Source organism: Poecilia reticulata, chromosome 2, assembly GCF_904066995.2.
Source record: "Poecilia reticulata chromosome 2, P_reticulata-male-v2, whole genome shotgun sequence".
NCBI classification, from domain to species: domain Eukaryota; kingdom Metazoa; phylum Chordata; class Actinopteri; order Cyprinodontiformes; family Poeciliidae; genus Poecilia; species Poecilia reticulata.
This window is the reverse complement of record NC_088831.1, coordinates 20,045,490-20,063,770: the sequence shown is the minus strand read 5'-3', so window position 1 is coordinate 20,063,770 and position 18,281 is coordinate 20,045,490. Positions and strand designations below refer to the sequence as shown.

The 18,281-nt window shown below is 38.4% G+C and overlaps 1 protein-coding gene across 5 annotated transcripts; it reads right to left on the bottom strand.

The window, feature by feature from the left end:
• Positions 1 to 629: 629 nt before the first annotated feature.
• LOC103477830 (MAGUK p55 subfamily member 4-like) lies at positions 630 to 17,902 on the bottom strand. Of its 5 annotated transcripts, none has more exons than XM_008431147.3 (21): positions 16,320 to 17,902; positions 15,998 to 16,064; positions 15,093 to 15,214; positions 14,934 to 15,011; positions 14,233 to 14,316; positions 14,020 to 14,151; positions 10,724 to 10,805; positions 10,536 to 10,621; positions 9,569 to 9,640; positions 8,545 to 8,741; positions 7,389 to 7,447; positions 6,386 to 6,403; positions 5,278 to 5,319; positions 5,169 to 5,198; positions 4,751 to 4,789; positions 4,230 to 4,397; positions 3,861 to 3,941; positions 3,091 to 3,184; positions 2,885 to 2,993; positions 2,303 to 2,437; positions 630 to 2,203 (listed from the first exon to the last, which is right to left on the bottom strand). In XM_008431147.3, the coding sequence occupies exons 2-21, from the start codon at positions 16,026 to 16,028 to the stop codon at positions 2,018 to 2,020; spliced, it is 1,845 nt and encodes a 614-aa protein (XP_008429369.1). In that variant the 5' UTR covers positions 16,029 to 16,064; positions 16,320 to 17,902; the 3' UTR covers positions 630 to 2,017. The 5 variants fall into 5 exon arrangements, with proteins under 5 accessions (XP_008429369.1, XP_008429380.1, XP_008429387.1 ...); XM_008431158.3 differs by having other exon boundaries at positions 15,998 to 16,403; positions 17,551 to 17,902; XM_008431165.3 differs by having other exon boundaries at positions 17,551 to 17,902.
• Between the last annotated feature and the right edge of the window lie 379 nt (positions 17,903 to 18,281).

Here is an 18,281-nt window from a genome sequence, read left to right as displayed (position 1 = left end):
TTAATTGGAAAAATGATTCTCATGGGAGAGCATATTCTAATTTATTGACTATGGCTGCAGTTCTTTGTTTTCTTTAGATTTTACACATAATTCAAGTTTTTCAGTCTTTTGTGTTACGAGACGTCTGAATGTCTGAAATAATAAATTAAGGTGACATAATACTGAACAAAAAATTATTTTTTGTATAAGACTTATCAAGTGTTTTAAATCATTTATCTAACAGGAGGTGCTTCACTTACAGCGACTCTAACGCAGGAGGTCAGCAGCTGTGACATAAAGTTGCGATCTTGGACGCCTAACTTTCATATTCCTTCAGCTTTATGATTTACAATATATGACACGTGATAATGGAGGTATAAATGATCTGTTATAAATAAATTGTAACTGGAGGTTATTGGCTCCATCTCTCAAGACTGTGGCTGCATTAGCAGCTTTCGGAGAGTCTGACACTAAATTACATCATAACTGGGTGAATTATTCTGAATTCTTTAAAATTAGCTGCAGTCTATGCCTTAGATGACGAGGATGGTAAAGAAAAACATGTTTTAATTCTGTTACTGTCAGTAACAGTTATTAACCATTTTAAGTTTTACAATCATGTGAATCAATAAGAACTTACTGGAGAAATCTTGTGGCGTTTTCTGATTTCAAGGTAAAAGTTTATTTCAATATGCAAGAACAATGAAGCAGCTTTCTTTATGCTTGTTTAATGTTTTCCCCCCTTTAGCTTCTACAACATGATTCAAATAGACACATAAAGCATAAAAATGATTTATACATTGTCAGCTGTACAGGGCCTCAGAATTTTCTACTTTTTGTCACATTGCAACCACAAAAGACAGCAAAGTTTTTGGAATTTAATTTGTAGACCAACACAAAGAAGTGTGCTGGTCTACAAATCGTTCAGTCTTCAATCGATGAGCTTTTGTATTCAGCCCTCCTCAGTTTATACTCTGTAGATTCAGTTTTTGCTACGAGACTTGAGACAACATAGCATTAGCATTAAGCGCTGTAGCTTTCATTCCAGTGAATTAAAGGTTTAAACAAATCAGAGGTGAAGCGTTCTGAACTCATTGTCGCAGCGGAAGAATGTGTGTAATCTAAACTGAGTCGCAGTGGTCAGGGCAGGTCTGAGGAGAACAACAGGAGTCTTGTTGGGAATTATTCACACCTTATCTGTGTGGCTAAATGAGCGGCTTCCTCCTCCCACTCATGAGATGTCACAAGCCTCTCCACATCGTGTTGTGTGCGTGACGGTTTCTTTACCTCTCTGGGGGGAAGGGGGGCAACAAAGAACACTGGAAACAATCAGAGCAACCTGAAGGGTTTTTGTCTGAGTTTCATTTGTAGGTTTTCATTTCAACGACCTACTTTCTGTATTTATGTTCATTTCTGTCTTATCTTGCCTCCATTGATTAGTAGTTTTTTCCCCCTCATTTTTTCTTGAACTCCATTATTGCTGTTTGAATTATGAGTAAAATGACCAAGACCCTCTCTCTGTGCCCTTTTGTCTTCCTATGTAAAGAAACAACTGTTTAACAAATCATTATGATTTTTTAAAGAATATGTGACCAGTGTGTAACATCCATGTTGGGGTCATTCCCCAAGGTCTTCCTAAAGTTAAGGCAGGTATTTAGAAATCTGAAGTAAAGTACATCTTTCCTCCTCTTCTATAGAGGCTTTCTGATAGTTAAATCTTTCACCAACTACTAAACCCAGCGTTCATTGCCCAACCCTTTCAGAATTCCCTTCAAATCTTTAGATTTCATTTTGGGTTGTTTATCTTGTTAATTAAGTAACTCAGCATCACAGATGGAGAGGAATAACCCTGCAGACATGTAGATGTTGGTGGAGTGGAGACTGAGAAAAAGTCGTTTATTTAATGAAACGGTTATAATATTAATACATAAAGATACTACCCATGTGTGAGCTTTGGTGAGACATCATCCACTACACCGCCATCATTTGCCCATCCCTCCTCCATATTTAATTCATTAGCTCCTCATCCTCTCCTGGTCTACTCCTCTCCTTGCAGCCAGCTGACTGGGATCCACTGAGGCTCGTTCTGCGCCTGCTGGATGATGGAGCAGAGCTGCATGCAGGCGTCCTGCAGGTCGTCATTCACCACCACGTTGTCAAAATACTGTTTGTATTTGGCCTCGATAAGCTGGGACGTGTCCTCCAGCTCCAAAAAGTCTTCCTCCTGAGTCAAAAGAAAAGGAAATCTTTCACTTCTTACTTCTTTGTCATTCGTTGCAATGCTGCTCTATTCCAGTGTTTCACAGAAATGAGGGGCTCTTACTGTGAATGCCCTGTTGACGGCGTAGCTGGTGATGATTCTGGCGTTTCTCCGAGTCTGTCTCAGTGTTTCTGGGCTCGGCGCTTTGATAAAAATCACGTACGGCTTCAGGTTTCTTAACCGCAACAGATGGATGCCCTGAGAATCATGTAGGATAGAAACGGAAACGAAATCAGCTCCGTTTGTCACAAAGAACGACATAGGAAATCATTCATCCTAACTTCCATCTCACTGCATAACAGACATAATGATAATCATCGTCCGCTGGATTTTACATGCAAAGATACGGTTTATGACGTAAATGAGCATCATCTATAATTGTTCTGCGTATTTTGTTTTCATCAGCCTGTAAATCCAACTGTCTACTGGATCAGACACTGTTGCCATTTGCACTGCTGCTGTTTACGACTGTTTACTGTTTGGATCTGTTTGGATTCTTTATTTAAATTACACAGCTATACTCACTCTAACTTGTCTTTATTCTGCAGATTCCTAACTTTTTATTTATATTTTTTCTACTGTACTAGCTAGCTGTCGATTTGTCAAGTTGGTTACCTATCTGTCTGTCTGTCTATATCTACTCACAGGTGGTTCAACATCGATGATGCACATCCGTCCTCGTTTTACCACCTCATCAATAGCATCGATGCTGGTTCCATACAGGTGGCTCTTACTCTCCCCATATTCTACAAATCTGAACATAGAGCAAAACTCAGTTTATCACAAGTGGTGCGAAGTCAGAGATAAATGATACAAAACTTTAACCAAGAGTCAAAGTAGAATATCCCCACCTGTGGTTGCAGACCATATACTCAAACAGCTCCTTGGTGACAAAGTGGTACTCTCTACCTGCCTGCTCCCCTTCTTTTATTGGACGGGTTGTGTCTGCGAGAACACAGTGTGTCATCAGTCATTCATGGTGTGAATAGAACAATGAAATGGTTTCCCAGCTTTATTTCTTTATGTTTTTAAAACTTCTGCTTTCTCTCTGGTCTCTTAAAGGTTAAAAATGCCAATTCACTTTTTCCTGAATTATTATTGCTGTATTAAATTTCAGAGTCAAATTCACTTCTGTGCATCTTTAACATAACTTTTGGTCTCCAGAGACTCATAGTGAAGAGCAGAACACTGTCAACATTTAAAAAAAATGTAATACCTTGTTTTGGTATCAAACGCATTTTTATTTAGTAGAATTACTTGATAAATATGTCTTAGAAAAGTGTGTATTTCTTCTACAAATTAGATAACTACAGCATTATTTGACATCACTTTTCATATTCAAATGCCAGTGATGAGAAATTGTTCATGTCTTATTTATACTGGGAATCATAAATTATTATTCAGTTCAATTTAGGCTCAGTTGAATTGCTTCAGTTATTTTTAATCCCCAAAGGCTCATAAACCAAAACACAGAAAGTATAGAGCTATGAACATTATATTAAATTCCTGGATCAATAGAAAACATTATTTTCTTGTTTTGCTTTTCATCCGTTTCTCAATAGAGTAAAAACAGAGAAAAGCTGTTAAACTAAATAGCGATGAGCGAGTTGAGCTCACTTACGCGGTACGGGTCCCTGGAAGGTGGACGGGTTCAGTTTGATGAGTCTCTTCCTCAGCTCATTGACTCCAACTCCTGAAGCTCCTGTTTCAGGAGGACACACAGATACTTTTGCATTTCTGACTAACTTTTTGTTTGTTGGATGATCTAAAATGTCTGAGCGCAACAATAAAAGCAAAAAGAAGAAATCAGTGGAGGGAGGCGTCACTGCCGCCTCCTCTTTTTAATGACACAGTGTTTATTTAGCTGTGAAGAAAAATAAACTGGTGTGGTTTAGTACATGAACATGAGATACTTTGTGGGTAAGAAGCAGAAGTAGGAAGGGACAGAATGGCAACGTTTGGTTATGAATTGGGCCAGGTCTTCTCTCACCGATGAGGATGATGAGGCGGTGGTTCTCCTGCGGGAGGCGCTGGTACAACGCCACCTCCTCATACGGGGAGGACAGGGCGCTGCTGCTGGGTGAGCAGGAGGTGCAGGACTGCCGCCTCCTCTTGTAGGACGTCCTCCTCCAGAGGCGGAAACTCCGGCGGAAGCCAGCTGACGGGGTAAGAAGTACTTTTATGTTTTTGACTAAAAATAACAACATTCAATCTGGTTTTTATGCTATTAATACAGCTTGATAACATGTTATTAAGTTTGACCATGTTTACAGGAAAATATGTCTTTTAGCTTTAATGACTGTGATTTGTTATTATTATATTAAAAAATGTCATATTTTTATTATGTTACTATTAGAATCAAATGTACTGTAAAAAACACAACCTCTTACATATTTTGACATATATATCTTATTTTATGAATTGACTGAAAACAAAGTCTCACAACAAACTGACTGAAAACAAATAACCAAAGGTTAATGTTGTTGTGGATGCAGGAAGAAGGCGACTTACCCAGATAAATCCCTTCAGTAATGTCTGAGTCTTCCTCATCTGAGGAAAAGAAGCATTTAAAGTTTTCAATCTCTTGTCAGAAATAATTTATTGTTTACAATAAGAAAAATTGAATTGTTAAAGTAAAAATAAAAATTAATCTAGTTAAAGGGTTACACTTAATATTCTAACTAACTTGTTGTCTTAAATAAATAAAATTCCAAACTTGTTAATGTCTGCTTCACACTATATTGAACAACTTTGTTTTTAATTTATTAATTCCCAGATATTTCTGGCTTTATTTGTTTACATGTAACAGACACAAATCAACTCCACAGACTTCATCTACAGGGCTAAAAATGAGAAAATATGAATTACTAAGGAGTTTAAATTTATCTTAATGAGAGGAGATACTACTGTTCTGGACAAACTTACCCACCAAATTTTATTTCTTTATTTTTTTCCATATCTGTGGGAAGGAGAAACACATTTTCTTTAGTAGGAGTCAATCTTCAGCGTATCAAACCGTATCAGACTGGTGCTGTTACCTGTTAGGATCCGTTTGCCGTCAGCGTGTGTTAGATCCTCGTCTAAAAACCACAGAAAATAAAAGTTAAGCTGTGTTTCCTCACAGCAACGTGTCAAAATGGCAACACAATGCATTGGCGACTAGATGATGAAATCAAGAAGCACTTTGAAAAAATAACAACAGATGATCAGGATGTGATTATTTTAAACAATGTCAGAAAGAGATCCAGACCAACGTGGGGTTAAAATGATTTCTGAACTGACTTTTAAAAGTAACCAACAGTATTATATTAAATAAACACTAAAGTTGTTCAGAGTTTATTTACATGGATCAATTGTGACACATACAGTTGAAACCAGATATCAGAATAAGTCTTTTCTTTTTTTAGGTCATTTTCTGCCAAAGTTAGTTTTATTTAATAAATGCTAAAATAGAAATAGATTTATTTTCACTCTATTTTCAAATTTTGTAGCTTACATACCAAAAAATTCTCAAAGCCCATTTCTTAATGTCAAAGCTTTGTCAGCTTCAGAGATTCATTCACAACATTTGAGCTAAATAGAGACGCACCTGTGGATGTTAATCCATTAAATCATGTAATCGGATTAATCGCAGGAGAAATGGGAAATTTATCAGGAGAAATGGGCCAAAATTCTAGCTAACTAAAATTTAGCTAGAATTTCAAAAGAAAATTCTACCAAAAAAATTAGGAAACATTCGTAAATTTCTGACTTTAAAGAAAGCTACAAGAAGTTTGATTTAAAAATGATTTTTTTTCCTGTCTGGCGTTTAGTAAATAGGAAAAAAAAGTGTTGATTTTAACAGGAAACATTTGGACTCATTGTGTCTGTTTATGCATTATATAAATATCCAGTTTCAACTCTCATGTGTTGTGAGAAAGACATTTTTCAATTTCAAATAATACACCATGTTGGCTTGTTTTGATAAATATTTAATGGCAAACAACAAACTGTGAGAAATCTGGAATTGTATGAGGACGAACACTTCAGCCTGATGGTTCAGCTAATGTCTCAAGCAAGCAGGTAAAAATATGCTTCCCTTAGATACTGCAGCGCCTCTTAAATAGCAAACATTGTAGTAACTGTGTTATTGGGTGTGTCACTCACCGTTATCAGCCAGGCTGTCTTCAGTAGGCAGGGAGGGAAACAAACAGCTGTTGTTTAAATGTGACACCGGCAGAAATATGAAGAAAACCACTAGATCATTGTTAATTATATCTGTATTATGTCTTTACAAATGATAAACAATGGAGACAATAAAAACTTTAGTTTTACAACCTAATAAGTTGGTTAAAGGGATATACAAAATTTCTCCATCCACTTCACAATAGGACTTGTGTCCTGATTACACCAGTTTGCGGAGAGTTATTAAAATTTTTTCAGTGTTGATTTCATAATCATGTAGACTGTTTGCATAAACTTTGCAAAAACGACTTTGCAATGCGAAACCTATAAAAGTGGGATCAAAGTTGATCAAAACTACTGTCACAGGTAGAAGGTTTGTTGTTTTTTAGAGATACAGAGAAAAGATAAATCAGACAATAAACAGCAAGCTAACTTGATAGCAGTACTACGGTAGCTGCTTTCAATCTGTCAGACTGCAGTTTGAAACTGTACATTTATGAGACGCTCGAGATCAGCTGACTGGAAACGACGTAGGTGCGTTGAACAGAGCCCTGAAATGCCTGGATGTCTCAGTAACTGTGTGCAAAAAATGTGTCAACGTTCCGCTGATGTAAAAGAAATAACATTTCACAATTGTTCCATTAAATACGAAATGCAATTAAAATCACATGTGAATAAGTTTGTTAATGTGATAAGTCATTAAAAGCATGCCGCGCCATCAACCTCCAACTACTTCCTGTTGTCTTCTTCGTGGTTTTCACCAGTGGTAACATCCAGTTTGTTGATCACGTGACACGTGTGATGCAAAAAAAAGTGTTTCCGTTGCAGTTTTGTGAGATGAACCGTTAAAGCCATCTCATCAAAATCGCTGAGTTTTCATTAAGTGAATTTATTTTCTAAATGCCAAATTGCGTGATTATGTGATTAATGGAAACGGAGCAAGATAAACCTAGATGAACTGAGAGATAATGATAAATATTCTCACAAGGCCTGATGCATGTGTGAACCTGGGATGGATGACACCACCACTGCTCCTTGTGTTTGCTGTGAAGACAAAAATAGAGAGATGAACAGGGAAATAATTACAGCTGCAAACAACAAACAGTTCTCAAGTAGAAATCCAGCACTCAACAAGGACAAATCTATTTAAAACCATGACAGAGAGCCACATGATGGAGATTAAAAATGAGCCAAAGTAGTGGGAATACTGCAGTGAAAAATTCAGTTCTGGTAATCTTTGTGTGGTGAGAAGCAGAAATAATTCTAGTTTCATGAAGGATGAATTAAAAGACAGTTTGTGTCTATGTTAGAGTCCAAAGAGCATTTACTTTATTTTATTATTATTTACCCGCACCAGTAATACTTGTATATATATATGCATATGTATTTAAAGTCACACTTATAGTTTTTCAGTATTTTTTCTGTGTACTACGGTAGCCAAGCAACGACATTTTGTTGCCAAATTCATTGTCGTGTCTTTTTGCAATGACAATGAAGTAAATCTAACGCTAACTCTAGCAGAGATAGAGTTATTAAACGATGAGCAGCTAATTGCTGCAATATCAATTAAGAACGTACAGATTTACAATCAGCGTAAGAGTAGTGTGTAAAACTATAATAAAAGAAAATGTGTTAAAGAATTTCAAAACAGTAGTTGTGTATTAGAGGGGTTAATACTGAATTATGTTTGATTCTTCTTAGAAATCTAATAATAGACTTTTCAACAAAAAAAAGTGGATAATAAAATGCAAAGAGAAATGTTTTGGGTTTTTTTCTTTTACATTTTGTGAACAAATTGCTCCCTCTGGTGGCAGTTTGAGCTGGTGGCAGGTATGCAGGGTTCTATGTGTGTGTGCGTGTCTGTGTGTGTAAACCTGGTTTTTATGTCCTGGTGGGGACCTATGTCTGTCTACAATGTGGGGTTGCAGGGACCACTGCTCCTTGGAGGACATTTTCTTGGTCTCTATGAGGGGAAATGCTGTTTTTGGGTTAAGGGTCACATATGTGAGGGTTAGGGTTGGATTTAGAGATATGGTGTTAACTAAGTTTTGTCTAGGATTGAGGTAAGTGTTTTGGGTTAGGCATATCCGACTGAATGGGAGTCAATACAAACTTCTAACATGTGTGTGTTAGTGTGTCACCTCCTCAGCATGCTGGCGGAGGGAATTAGCCCAGCGAAGGAAGCGCCACAGGGCAGCTTTCTGGCCTGCCACCACAGAGCGTCTGACTGGTCGACCACCTCCAGCAGGTCGCCTCTACTGAAAGCCATTCCTGCATCCGGACACGGGATGGAGGAGTCCTGTAGGGGGCAGTAGTCCACCATCGCCCTCATGTACACCTTAAAGACAGACACCAAAATCAGGAAATAGATACTCAGAATAAATGGAACTAGCATCTTTTCTCTTTTTTTCTTCAAAAGTTGCAACACTGCATTTTGTCTTCTGCAGGTCCAAAGTACTTTTAGATGATTATATAGTAAGAAAAGTTGGTTAAAAAGTAATTCAAAAAAACTACTTGACAGCATTTAATGAGTTTAGAGGTAAAAATTGAAAACTTTAAGAAAGATTAGTTTAATTATCGCAAACAGAGCATGAAAGAATATGCTATGAAATTAAAAACTAACCTTTTGAACCAGCTTACATAAAATTTCATCATTAGCAGCTGTGCTAAGTGACCATTTCATCAATATACTGCTGTAACTGACTAGTTTCACAAAGTAATACGATTGAAAACCACATGAGGCTTAAAATGAGTAATTATTCCACAGAATCAGCTTGAGTCAGAATAAAATTACCTACGAGTGTAAATAAAGTAAAGTCATCTGAACCAGAATTCAGCTGCTGCTCTACTCCACATTTCTTGCCCTCCAACTTCCTGTCTGATGGCAGCACTGTTTCCTGATTGGCTTAAAGTTTTACCAACACACATGACGTTTTTAACTTTAAACCCTTTATCTCCTGAGGTTGCACGTCCCAAAGTGGACGCACTTTATTGGATCTCCACTTCCTTAAAGCTCATTTTGGAAAATATTTTGCACGCACCTTTCCAAGACATTTGATGTGTACTTGAACTTATTAAACTCAAATGAACGAGTCGATGCTTTATATATTTTTTGTGCTTACTTTAGACTCAGGTTAAACATAAAATGTGAAGGGTTTTTCTTACTGGCTTCTGGCAGCTGGTGACCTGCGTTGACCTTGGGATAACTTTGAACAGAATAGTTCCAATCGAACTGTTCTGACGAGGAGAAACACAGACAGGACAATAAATACGACTGAAAAATGACTACATATGCACACCTTTATAGAACAGACTAATCATTACCTGACTTTTCTGGAATGATTCAGAAATTTGCTATCTAAAAAATTAAGTCTAAAATTACTTACAAGAAGAGGTGATGGTAGATAGTTCAAGATTCCTGATACTTCCTAATTATTATTAAGCTAAGTGTAATAATATTTATAACAGTACCTAATTAAATCCACCACCAAAATCAATAAAATGTGTCCACATATTAAAAGTTAAAAGGAAACCAAGCAGAAAAAACAAATGTAATTCACTGGATGCATTTGATTTGGATGAATTGTCAATTATATCCAGCATAGGTGGAATACATAAATATTTTTTTACATTTACAACAATTAACTCAGATTCTCTCAAAAGAACTAATACAGTCAAAATTGATGTTATTCCAAGTGATAAAAAAGACAACAAAAAGATCAATTAGTCATACCACATTAGATAAAGTTTTCTTCAGCTTTTGCTGTGTGATTTATGGTATGCAGTAACTGGTGTAATGCTTTAGTAAATTTTAAAAATCTCCTTCTTATGCTGCCAAATAACATAATATTCAAATTTCTTTTTGCAAATGAAATGCATACAAAAAGATACGTTTTTAAAATAAACTGACTTACCTGAGTAGCACAAATACCATGAAAAAGCATTAAAGGGCCAGTAGTGTATTTTCCAGGCACAATAGCACAATCATGTAATTCTGGTCCCTTCAGTTGTGCTAAAAATATATATTAAATATGACTTATAGAAAATTTGACTTCAAGTCATATTTGACCTTGAAATTGGGCCTGTCTCTTTAAGAAGCTCCTGCTCTTTCTGAAACTTCAGATAAACCTACCAGTATCTGGATGACTTTTTCTGGTTCCAGCCCCACCACTGAGTTGCCATTAACCTCGACTATAAGATCACCAGGATGAAGGAGTCCTGAAGCAGAAATCAGCGGTGACTAATTAAAATATTTGTTCTTTGTCACTCAAATATCCTATCAAGCACTGTCTCAGACAGCTGTGAAAGGTTTTATCTCACCACTGCGGTCTGCCAGTCCTCCATGAATCACTCGGGCAATGTAGATGTCTCCTGTCACCTCGTCCCTCCTTATAGTCGCTCCCTGATAGACAGAAATGACTCACCTATAATGTCTTCTGAAACAATTGTAGTACAGCTTGTGGGACAGGAGTGTAGAAAAGGGTGGAAGCCCAGTAGTTTAGTGGGAGAAAGTTATAATCAAAATGACTTCTGAAGAAAGAGTAAGATCCCTTTTTCAGGGAGGTATTTGAAAAAAACGTATTACTTCCTACAAAACGTTTGGATGGCATGTAAAAATGTAACCAACCATCAACTGTACCTATAACTCAGCCTTGGCAAGTTTTTTGGGGGAAATCCCATCACATTTGCAGATTTACTATAAGAAGAACTATGGCTGAACAATATGTTGATATTATTTATCAAATGTTCTGTTTCTGAAGATTAAATTTCTGTAAAAAGTAGTTCTTTATCTCGCCAATGCACTCTTTGGGTTTCCATTGTTCAGAGTGAAGTTAGCCTGCCCAGAGCCACCATCTTGTTTTACAAGCATGTTTTTATTTGGACTTTGAATTCAGGTCAACTGCAAAAAGGGATAATTGAAATAAAAGGTTTTGTTTTTGAAAATATTTTCTGTCATTTGTCATTTGATTTATTTAAGAAAATAACAGGATGTGGGGATTTTTTAAATTAAAATCAGAAATCGGATTTGGTATGAAGATTTTATTTTTAAGCCAAATTGCCCAGCCCCAAATGGAACAGCAGCATAAAATGATGGTTTTGATGGGAAAATGGGAACAATTGTCACAATTTATCTTAAAGGAAAATTTAATTAAGCAGATAAAAGTTCTCTGTACCTTTCATTTAATTTCCTTTTATGTCCTTTGGCTGATCCAGTAAAATGCAAAACTGTGTCGAATTTGTGCCATGAAAAAGTCTATATGAATTTTTAAGAAAAGGCCTGGTAAATCAGTTTTAATCTGTTTCTCGTGACTTTTCAGACATTATCTCTAAAGTAGCTGCTTATTTTTCTTCTTCTTGCTCGTTGTCAAGCAGCCTGTGATATTGCAGTCCTGCTTGTCTTCCTGCTGAGCTCTTGTGACCACTCCATTGTGGAATCGAGCATGTCCGTTATGGTCTGCATCGTCTGATCGCTTGCTGGATTTGTTTCCTCTGTGCAATCCCTGTGGGCTTTGGTATCCTGCAAAACCATCTGCACAGGAACCAGCAGAAGAAGAAGAGGAGGAGGAAAAGCTGGAGGAAGCAGAGGAGTGCGAGAGCGGCCGTGGATAAGGAGTGGGAGGTTTGTGGATCATCACCGGAGATAACGAGGAGATTCTTGGCGGCGGTGTGGGCCGCTGGTTTGGGTTCGGCTTGCATGGTGGAGACGTCTCGGGGTGGTTTCTGGCCACGATGATCCCCTGAAGCTTATCAACCACCTCGGCAAGAAGATTGAGGGCCTGGACGTTTTCTTCGACGCGATCTGTGATCATTTCTGTCGCCGCCACCATTTTCTGCTCCAGGTGGCGTACATCCTGGCTACTGTGCTCGATACTGCTGGCCACAGTCTGAACCGTGGTCCTGAGCTCCTCCATGCTGCAGATTTTATCAAACTCAGGAGGTTGATGATGTTTCTGTGGTTTGTCATGATGCGGAAAAGAGTTGATAATACACGAAGGTCTTAAAGACTCTTTTTGACAATGCCTCACAGGATTTGGGAGAGTGCTGACTCCTTGTTGCCTTGTAGAGGGTTGAGTTGCAGGAATGACTGGTGCTGTGTGGACCCTACAAGGAGTAGGAATGCTCCTTGATTTACCTCCTGGAGCAACTTTTTTGTACATAAGGGGAGAGTTGGGAAGACTGACAGTGTAGGCCGGGATTGGAGGGGGAGGATAAGAATAGTCGTCACTGCTCCCTCCGCTAGAGGCATCGTCCTCTTTGTTGGGCATGAGTCTCTCTGAAATGTACCAGTAGGTGAGAGCAAAAGAAGAAAAGTACAGAAGTTTAGAAAGTGCAAGAAAACACGGCAGTGGATTCATGTGATGTTTCTTTTCCAAGGTTTGATGTTGGCATGAAGGAAATTATGAAAGGTATGAGGGAGCATTTGATGTGAAAGATGCACGGATGTTGTTCCTATGGAATGTTTAAAGGATGAAGATGGATTCACATCGTGAAAGATTAATGCCAAGAGCACTGGATGAATGCGATGATGGCTAGTGATGGGTTTATTCATTATGATGCTCCACCATTGTGGCTTTGGTGACGATGGAGACAAAACACAGGTCAGTTCTTCTCTTACCGGAACATGTTTCTGGATTCAATACAGCCGGAGCAGAGTGGTTGAGCCCTCGCTTCCAAAGTTCTGCGTTTTGTGGACATAAACGACAGCTTCCCATCGACTCGTAACGGGGAACAAAGGGACAGGGCGGATTTCCATGGAGAGACAAAGGCCTGGCCTCGCTCTCAGCCATTCTGAGCTCCTCCCCAGACCACGCCCTCCTTGCGGGGATGAGGCGCTCCAACGTGAGTCGACGAAGGCTGCTCCAACGGCTACGGCCCACTCCGACCCGGTCTTCTGAACTTCTGAAACCCTTTTCACGCTTGGAGCATGAACAAGAAGAAACTCAGTTTTTTTTAGGGTTTTAAGAGGGTTTTTGGTAAGTTGTCATTTTCTATTTGGGCTTCAAATTCTTGGAGTACACGACCATTACACCGGAGAAATATTACATAATTGAACTCTTTCAGCAAATCAGTTAAGTAATGGGTATTAGATAATCAAAATGGCACTATATTCATTAATGTTTTAATGTTTTTTTCTTACAGATTTGACTTGTTTTTATTTTCATTCTAAATGTTTACTGTAAATTACACTACTTTAGGTATAGATTGAAATCTGTCATAAATCATAGGTCATGTATGTTGTTATGGATAAGTGTAATTTTTTAATCCCTTCCATGAACCTGGTAGGGGACTACAGATGAAAGTTTGGCTAAATCTGGCATATTTACGTGATTCATGTCGATTAATATGCATTGTTCCCTTAATGAAATAAATTAAATTCACAATTAAAATTTTACAAACTATTTCATCGCTATGTCATCTTGTAGTGATCCAGTTAAAATATTCCAATTTATTTAGATTACAAAGAGCTTTATAAGAACATCTGACAACTTAAAAATAACATCACAAATGACAGAAAAGGTCAGTATATCAACTACTAAGCATTGAAAATCATATTTTTTCCATCATTAGGCTTAATTGCTGAGTCTTAAAAAAGTTAAACAACACTTTTATCTCACCAGAGGTTGGTTATTCTTTACAAGACAAACAATCCTCATGGCCTCCTCGTCCTCAGGTAACTCATCGGGCAGCGGAGAAAGGACGGGTAAATAGTCTGACTGTGCCACACTGTCGTGAGATGATAGGAGGGCCTAGTGGACACATTCATACATGCTCAGACAACATCAACAATGACTTGGGTAGAGAAGATTTGCTGGAATCCAAGATCAAACCTGGACATGTGGTGAGCTGAGGAGGTTGTAGAGCTCACGAGCTTCAGCTGAAGGACGGTGCGCTCTTTGTATGATAGCCATGATCTGACGAAACAGGCAAGAAAATTGATGAATAGTGAATCATAAATTTCCCCAGCGTTCTGAATTAATATGACGTGAACATTTTTCCTCCTAACTAATGGGTTTTGCATTTTGTCTTATTGTAATTGCTGGGGACAAAAGTTGCAATATTTGTTAGATTTTCAGCTGTCAAACAATCCAAACCCTTTGAAAAACCTGTTCACCCGCCTGTGGTGGCGCTACACCAAGAACTACTGAAGGAAGTGACACGATAACCTTCCTTCTTCTCTAAATGGAAACAATAATGGTGTAGCATCAGATTTTAGCGGTTGTAAGACTTCCCTTTTGTTGTTGGCAAAGACCACAACCCATTTCTCCCACTTGCTATATTTACCCAGAATTCCAAGCGTTTTAGTCCACTTCCTGCTTTTGGCGCAGTCTCAGGTCCCCTTTGCATTCACATATGCATTTGAACAACACTGGAGTTCAATTCAACCAAACTGAGACTTAAGTTTTTGGTCCACAGGAGAATTTGACTGGACATTTCCACCTCCCCAAACAAACCAGACTTTCTAGGCAAACAAACTGGAGTTTGATCAAACTGGAGTAAACAGGGCTGGTGTGAATCCACCCTTACTCACCTCAAATAAGAGTCCAGAGGCACAAGGTAGAAGGGGGCTTGGTGACAATCTCTGGAATTGCATCAGGCACTCGTAAATCTAAAGAGGTAAAACATGCAATTGTATAAGAATTACCCAGCTCCATAGTAGGTTACATGCTTTGCTAAACCATAGAAATACCTTTAGTAAGGCGCGCAGCCATGGAGCGCTCAGTAGTTCATGCAGAAGCTGAGAGCCACTAATGTTTCTGTTGACAGCTTCACTAACATCCTCCACAACGCTGGATAATACTTCGCTGACCCCTGAAAGCATAACATAATAGAGATCTTAGAAACGTCACTATCTTACTTATTATGCCAAAATTTCTGAACAACAGCTGTGATTTTCTGGTGTCAGAAAATTGTGGCGAAATTCTCCTCTATAAGTGAGAAGACTGTTTTTCTCCCCTCAGTTGTCCAGAAAACATTTGTGTGCATCAGTGAATTAATGTTCTATGATTATCTTTCTAGTAGTTGACTAACTTGGCTGGACGGACACTTGATACAGTGCATGGTATCATGAACTCTTTGAAATATCAGGGGATTTTTCAACTAAAACCCAGTGGCCAAAACCCAAAAGTCAGTGGGTCTTTCACAATTATTGAAAACATATTCTCAAATTAACACAGAAACTGATATCTGAACAACAAAAACAACCTCCTTTCATTGCCATGTCACTCCCCAGACCTATGCATAACATGCCTGGTGGGTAAGCAGCAGAAATGTAAAGTATCTAGGACCCTAACCAATATAGAGAGATATATACTGCGATGTATGCAACATGGCATTGTGCAAAGTAGTAATAATAGGGGTACCAACTATCAGTCATATGGTTTAAACAAAAACAACAATATTAATTTATATTAAAGATTTGAGCACATCTTTGCTATGTATGCCATGGTGCGGTAATTATACCTAAACATACTACCCCAGACATAAGTTGAGTTACCTCCACTTTTGTCGTAATTGACAAAAGTGGTCAGATATGTCAGACTCTATAAAAGGTCACAAAGAGCTGTGTGTCTCTTAGTGTGTTTGTTTTCTCACCATCCTCCATAGTTTCTCTCATGGTGATCATCCAGAACCACCGTATAGAAATTAATCGCTATTCCTCCTGTAAAGAAATCAGGCAAAATACATTACGGTGTCATTACAGAGAAATATTACTGAGCAAGTTGAATATGCCCTAGGTGGTCAGCATATTTGTTTATAATACAAACTTAAAACTATACATTTACAAGTCACATGTCAAATAGGTATCATATTGTTTATGATATGCTATTAATGCTGTTTGTGAGGTCAAGAAATTGATGTGAAGCAGCTTGACAGTCCTACAGCCTAATCAATGTTTTTTTTGTCAATACTCTACCGATATCACTCTGGTCCCTGGTGTTGATTTCAGTTTGTGGATGGAGATGTTGACAGATGGCTCATCTGAGCTTTCTGTAATAGACTAAAGCAGCTCAAATTAAGGTGGGCAGACCGAAGGCAGCTGCTGGCCTTAATACTTATCACTTTCAGTATCAGTGGTAAAACAAGCACATATAATCATGTTCCCAGTGGAGGAGTTTAAGTATCTCAGGGTCTTGTTCAAGGATGAAGGAGAGAGGGAGCGGGAGATTGATAGGCAGATTGGCGCAGTGTATGTACCGGTCTGTTGAAGTGAAGAGAAAGCTGAGTCAAAAGGCAAAGCTCTCGATTTACCGGTTGATCTACGTTCCTGTCCTAATCTACAGTCATGAACTTTGGGTGGTGACTGACAGAACAGGTGAGAAGCTTGGTCGTCCAGGAGGGACTCAAGAGTAGAGCCACCGCTCCTCCACATCGAGAAGAGTCAACTGAGGTGGCTCGGGCATCCGGTTAGGATGCCTCCAAGTTGAGGTGTTATGGGCACGTCCAACGAAGAGGAGACCCAGAGGAAGACCCAGGAGACGCTGGAGGAACTATGTTTCCCGTTTGGCCTGGGAACGTCTTGGGGTTCCCCCTGAGGAGCTGGCCCAAGTGGCTGGGGAGAGGGAAGTCTGGGCCTCCCTACTTAGGTTAAATAAAAACAAGCAGTGATTTGAAGTCTGATTGATGGTATTTAACAAAAACTATAGTGGGGCTTTTGAAAGGCCTGGAAATAGGACAAGGAAATCACTGCTTTATGCTAATTTATCATACATTTTCTATAAACCTGCTTCTTATAGCAGGAAGCAGGTTTCTTCTAAACATGTTTGTTTAGAAGAAGGGGTCGCTCCCAAGCCATTGAACCCATCAGATGGGCTTCTTTTAACAATATTGCAACCTGTCTTTTTGACTGGATTGATTTGTTTATATATTTCTGGCTATAAGTTGGATCCATTTGCCTTGTAAAGTGCCTTGAGATCACATTTGTGTAAAATAAACTGAATTAACTTGAATTAAACAATTCATTGGCATTTTGTCTGTTGAGAAAGACAATAAATGCTTAATTTTATTTTAAAAAACCCCAACTACATTTGTGTACACCATTCAACATCAATACAGCTGCAGTAGACTTTAGGTCTAATGTTAATCAGTTTAGCTTGTATTTGTCTCATCTGTGCATTTAAGCGCATAAAAAAAACAAATTTACTTACATCCGGTCAGCTCACAGATAACAGCATCAAAGTACCTTTCTTCCTTTGGTTTGGGTTCCCTGAGCGTGTTGATTCAGGGTTTGATCTTTGAGACGGAGTGAATCAGCAGTGTGAGCATGTCAGCTGCAGCCAAAAGTGACTGACATGGAGGTTAGTTTACAACCAAACCCAACCTGACACTAATCCTCTCTAACCCAGCTTAATCTACCAACCTCTCCCTCTCTGCCTCCACTTCATCCCGCTTTCTCGCTGAAATTCATAAATCTTTTCCTGGTTTTCTTTTGTAAAGAACTCAATCCATGTTCCTAGCTTTCTTTTACATTTTTGTGTTGTCAAGAATTTTTTAAAAATATATTTTGTCCTTTCCTTCCTGTTTTACTCATTCTGTGTAGCTCAGCGGATCACAAAGCTTCTTAGTCAGTCGCCGCTTTTAGCCACAGACACACAAACCCACACACTGTTCTTTGTGAGGACCTTTGTTTACATAATCTATTAACCTAAACTGATACCAGATTAGGTCTTAACCAGAATATCCAAGAGTTAAACTATATGCAAATACTCCTTGAGCTTTCCGAAAGTGAGAATTAAAAAGCACGTCTTCACTTTTTTAAATGTCCCCTGTTGGGAATTTAAGGGAACTTGATAGGAAGTGATCCTCACGTTGCTCTGTCAACAAGTACACAAAAATGCAATAAATGCATAGTTACATTACATTAAATCCCACTAGAACA